This window comes from Nilaparvata lugens, chromosome 14, assembly GCF_014356525.2.
Source record: "Nilaparvata lugens isolate BPH chromosome 14, ASM1435652v1, whole genome shotgun sequence".
In the NCBI taxonomy this organism is placed as follows: domain Eukaryota; kingdom Metazoa; phylum Arthropoda; class Insecta; order Hemiptera; family Delphacidae; genus Nilaparvata; species Nilaparvata lugens.
The window spans coordinates 13,254,244-13,260,243 of NC_052517.1; the positions used below are offsets into that span (position 1 = coordinate 13,254,244).

The 6,000-nt window shown below is 32.2% G+C and overlaps 1 protein-coding gene across 1 annotated transcript in view; it reads left to right on the top strand.

Moving 5' to 3' along the window:
- LOC111054873 (F-box/LRR-repeat protein 4) overlaps nt 1-5,667 on the top strand; it is a 63,613-nt gene extending 57,946 nt beyond the window's left edge. The window contains exon 13 of the mRNA XM_039440778.1: nt 1,711-5,667. Coding sequence (XP_039296712.1) covers nt 1,711-1,751 — 41 coding nt within the window. The 3' untranslated portion in view covers nt 1,752-5,667. The remainder of the gene's footprint in view (nt 1-1,710) is intronic.
- Nucleotides 5,668-6,000: the final 333 nt, after the last annotated feature.

The following is a 6,000-nucleotide window of genomic DNA, read 5'->3' on the forward strand; positions in this document are numbered from 1 at the left end:
CTGAATAAACGAATATCCACAAAATTAGCTATTCATTATAATAATCTTATCTTCAGATCCTATTTGTTCAGCAATCTCTGTCCACAGATTCCTTTGAACATCAAGATGATGATGATATCTTTTGTCTTGCATATCTCACAATGGAGCATGCTCTTGAACCAAACTTATCAACTTTTCATTGTCCATAGTTACAACTTCAAAAAACAAACAAGACTGACACAATTTTAGGTTAGGAACACTAATTGTTGTCTCAGATCGACTAGTTAGTTCGACGGGATAGAGCCGGAAATCTCATTCAATTCGGATCAAAAAATTGATCGGCCGTATGAAACTGTTGCAATGGACGAGCATCTATTCCTTTCTTTGTTGGGGGATCGTTCGGTCGCGTTCGGTAGTTTTCGGCCGATGCTAGTTCGGACGAAAACGGTTCTAGTGGACGGCCCACCTTAGGCAAGGCGCACACCAGTTTGTCAAGACAAGATCAGACACGTTTAGTCACAATACTTCACATTGTTGCTTATGACGCAACTCACACTGATTAGTCATTGCAATTAGATATTTCTTCATAAGCAACTATGTGAAGTATTGTGACTAAACGTGTCTGATATGTCTTGTCTAACTGGTGTGTGCCTAGCCTTAGCAAACTAAAGTGTTCCTCGCTTTTTTCTCTTCAAGGCTTTGGATGAGGGAATTGTACAATCTTTAGGTAGTCGATTTTCTCTTTTTTCAGTCTCTGTTTCCTTCAAATGAGATAACAAATTAAAACTTGTAAACTGGTTATCAAAATAGTGGAAGACATTTCACATTTTCAGGCATCTTGTCTATCATCATCACCAAAGGAAACGTTGCTTTTCCAAAGTCAGCTTCTTACTGAGTGTTAGCTGACATTTGTTTGCCTTGATATACAGTGTAAGTCGAATGTAGCGGTATGGGAACCCTTCAATGAATTGGAGACTGTTTTAGATATAATACTGTAACTTTCAGGATAAGTTATTGGTCGAGTACTCTACCATTTGACATACAACTGAATTTCAACCTCTCATGAAGGGGTGACTTAGGGGTTGTAACTCGAATATTTCAAATGTCATCATCCATTCTGTGGTTCATCATTTTAAAGGCCTTTTTAAAACAAGTATCGTATAAACTAGGGCCGTTTGCACAGTCAAAGCTTAAACTGAATTCAATCAGCTGGCTTGAACAAAAAATGAACCATATTATAACGAAAGAGGCTTGATATGGATTCAATCCAGTTTAAAATGAAATTTAGTTGAAACTGATACTGTGCAAACGGATCTAAGGCCCGCCGCAAAGTAGACCTACGCTAATCTACGAAGAGAAACTCACGCCGTGGATGGTTTGTAAACCATTGCTAGGCTTCTCTAGACATCTGTGTAATGCATGCAATGAATAATTCTATAGCAATGGTTCACAAAACATCCCACGGCGTGGGTCTACTTTGCGGTGGGCCTTAACTGTTCTTGTTCAGATTCTCTTTTACAATAGACCACAATTCTTTGGGTTCATTTTTAGCTATCAGCCCGCGATTACAATCATACATTGAATTTGGCTTCCTTCACAGTCTTCTAGAATAAGTTTCTAAATAAATTATACTTATTCTTGTAATGAACAAAACCTGATTGTCTGAATAACTGATACATAATCAAACAGTCATTCTTTAATTGTCTAATATCATCATTATACCATTTACAGGTAGGAGCAGATTTTTTCTTGCACATGACATTCTTAACTGAAAAGCATAGCTCAACAGCTGTTGAAAAATATAAATTTATTCTCCAATGAATCAACAGAATGTTACTATGATATGATTTCCAGCACATTTTGTATCTTCCCAAAGATACAGACCAAGTAATGCATTTCATTGTAAAAGATGTTCACTGCCCATAAATTCTATACAGTTTTTTATAAAATCTATACTAGATTTTATAAAATCTTGATGTTTAATTTTCAAATACATCAATTTTATCAGTGTCTATAAAATCAACTTGAAATGACCCCTTAAATTGGTTTTGTGAGTTATTATGTAACATAATAACATGAATATGTAATAGCCTATATTACATAGTAATACATTGAAAATCAACTTGAAATGACCTCTCCTATTGGTGTTGTGAGATATGTAACATAGTAACATTAATATGTTGAATATGTAATATAGGTATTACACAGTAATACTTTGAATGTAATATAGGTACCTCTGTTACATTAATCAGATCTTTAAAAATATTGGTGTAATTGGTATTAAATGAATATTAAGGCCCGGTTGCACAAAAGCAGGTTAAATTTTGACCGTGATTAATTCCACGAGAACCAATCAGAGAAGGTGTTTTTGAAAAGATGGCTTCTCTGATTGGTTCTCGTGGAATTAATCACGGTTAAAATTCAAACGGCGTTTGTGCGACCGGCCACTAAGTCTTGAAATGAAAATAGTAATTAAAAAATACATATATTTGTGTTAACTTGTATGTTGAATATTACTGTGAGTACAGTATCATAAATAATAGATGTTTTCTGTAACCCGTTGTGTCCCAGTGTATATAGTATTGCAAACCATGAAGTAATTTATGAAAATTCCATAAAGTATCCATGAAATATTGCTAACTGCTCTTCTTCTTCTTCTTTTTCCCAAGTAGTTACAGTAAAACTTCAATTGATAGTATCTTAAGTCACAAGGACGGGAACAGGCGTTTTGCAGGCGAGAATGATGTTTCCAGTCGAGTAGTTAGCCGAGATTAGAATTTCATTCAAGCACTGCAAAAGACATTCACGTCCAAGTAACTAACACTATTTTTTGTCATAATAATCTAGAAAATAATAATACAGAAACAGAAAACATTACCTGCTTGTGCTGATATTACTACATGCATTCTATAAACATAACCTAGTTTACAAGTTTCAAATCAGGAATTTCTTGATTGTAGTTGACAAAACTACCACCCGGAGCGCTAAAAGGCGGTTTTTGTACCAGTTTTGCTGTTCCTAATTCGGAACTAAGAAACATACTCGACTGTAAAGAAAACATATGATTTTATTACAGTATAGTATGCTGTAATGAGAATCATAATTATGTTTATTTGTTTTACAATCAGCTGTTTACCGGCTTCATTTCATGGATGTAAAACAGCTGAAATTGAATGACTATGACTAAAAGTATTTTAAGAGGCTGGAATCAAATTAAATACTTTTTATTGTCATTAACAATTACGTAGACAACGTCAACAAATTGAAAACATATACTGAGAAGGCCGGATTATTTACCATAGGAACTAAAGTAAGATTCACTTTTTAAAGTTGGAAACTGGTCAACATTGGTTTTTTATAATTGTCTATCATCTTCCTATAGTGAGGTCCATGTTACAAAGTCAGCACTTGTTTAACATTGGTGCTGCTAGACTAGTAGAAGACTAGAAGTAGAATAGGAGTGGATAGCTAGGAAAAGGGAAAGAAGAAATATGAAAAATTATGAATAAGGAAACAAAGATAGGAGTAGAAGAAGAAGAATGGTAAGTCTATTGGCCAAATAGTAATCTATGTTCGATTAAACCATAATCCGGATTATAGAGGCTCTACCCATGAATAATGTAACTCCCAGTTTTTGAACATGATAAATTACAAACCTTATCAAATACTTGATACAGTATGGCCCTCCTAGGTCAAAAAAGGCATTCATTCTATTCTATATTCTAATATAATATTGAGAATAATATATTAAATGTATTTTATTGCATCTCCAGTGTTGTATGCTTCCTATGACATTGTAAATTTAAGAAAAACAAAACATATGGTTGTCGTATTATATATACTTCTTGTACAAATATATCAACTGATTGTTGTAAACTGTTGTATATAAGATGAATATAAATAGATTAATACTGTATAAGAGTAGAGTTCTCATTTTTCTATGAAAAGTAAAAGATGTTCCAGTTTCATTTTTTGTGATTTTTCTATCATTTTCTATAAATTCGTTTCAAATTTTAAAACTATTCCACTATAATTGAATTTTGGATCAAAATTTTATAAAGTCTTTGTATTTATTTTTTGGAAAAGTTGTAAAAATAATATATTTTGTCTTTTTTTTAATATACTCTGTACATTTGGTATTCACTATTTTTTAAGTAATTTTTTAATTTATTCTATCTGTTGTTATATATTTGTTTCTCCAATTTTAGAACTCTATTTTTAGAGGTTAGAGAGAATGTATTGTACCATATTAGCATAATGTACGTTTAAGTATATGTGATAGTGTATTTTCACATATTTATTTTAGTCTCTCAGTGTTTCTATAAATTTCCTTCATTGACCCTCTTGAGCTTCTTCTATTTATTTCAGTCTCTATTCTCTTTTATCAAATTCTCTAATGATAAATTTTTCCTTGAGGATAAATTCATGATTCTTTTTCTAAATAAATTTCTATAATCTGTAGTGAGATTCATGTTATAATGTTACAATGTTATGTCAGCACCTGATTAGCATTGGTGTTGCTATCCTTGTCTGTCATTAGACAAAGCAGATATCTCCCTCCTTTTCTAGTTCCGCATTGTTGAGAAACTGATAGCAGGTTATGTAGAAATCTAATGAATACCTACATATTTAGTAACAACTAGCAGGTAACCCGTGCTCCGCAAGGGTGCATTTTAAAACTTGACAATCTGAAAACTTGCCGTTATCTTGAAGAATTGAAAATAGGCTTATAACCATCCCCAGTTGATTAAGAATCTATATGCAAAATTAAGATCAGTCCAGTAGTTCAGACGTGTTGATGAGGCAAACATAATTCTCCTATCCCGTTCGTGTATGAGCCAGCTATTTCCTTTATTATAGTATAGATAATAGAAACTCATCATTAAATTATGGAAAGATATACTTGCTGTATGACTTGACTCGAATATGATATATTTGAGATTCATATAGTGATCATTATTAACAAGAACCAACAATTAATATTAGATCAGGTATAAAAGTTACCGGGAAGACTTGAATCACAGCTATCTACTATAGAAGGCAGTGGAAAATAAATCCGCCAACTACAGTGTCCTATCATTTCCACTGACTGTATTCTTTTATTAATTCAATGATACACAATTATTTTGAAAATAATTTGGTGGGGGGCCAACAGGCACAGCCCAAAACTTTTCCTCCCCCGAGTTTTGATTCATTAAAATAATCAAGGAGATAGGTTACTGTATGTTTTCCAATTTTGTCTTATTTTCTAACCAAACACTTGAAACAAGGACACTAACAAAACTAAAACTAACAAACTAATAACAAAATTCCTCTCACGTAGCACTCAAAACTGTGAAATATTGATTAATTTGGAAAATTTTATCACATGAATCTCACCCTTTATTTTAATTTATCCTTCTTGATTTTTCTATGAATTTTTAAATTTATAGAGCCGGCTCAAATCAATCAATTTGATAAGGCCTACTATACATTGAAAATTTGGTGATATTTTAGGTTAAAAACTATAATATATTTATACATATTCAACTATTTATATTTACTATAGTTTGTATATTTCTTGATCTGCAAGTTTATTGTATTTTTGAATAGTCTATTTTTAAACTGCTCTACTATTGTGATTATTTTACTGTGGCATAATGTTTATCTGAAGTATATTATTGAAGATTAAATTCATACTATTGTGTATTAATTGTTATCATTCCCATATTATGTCTTAAATTAATGTTATTATGTTTTAATTGTTTGTCAACTAATTCTAAAGGTTCAAGAACGAAAGTTTTTTTAAGTGAATTTTTGTAGAAGAAATTCTAGAATAGGATCATGAATATATTTCAACCTAAAAGTGTTAATTGTGCATTGGGTGATGGATTTTGAATTTTAAATTTGAAGCTGAGATTTTGCAGGCTCAAAATAGCAATGTCTCCCGGCTACATAGTGTAACGCTCTGGGGGGGAGGGGGGTACTGTCAATTGTTGAATAATGCCCCAGATGGGACGTCACACATATAATAAATCTTGT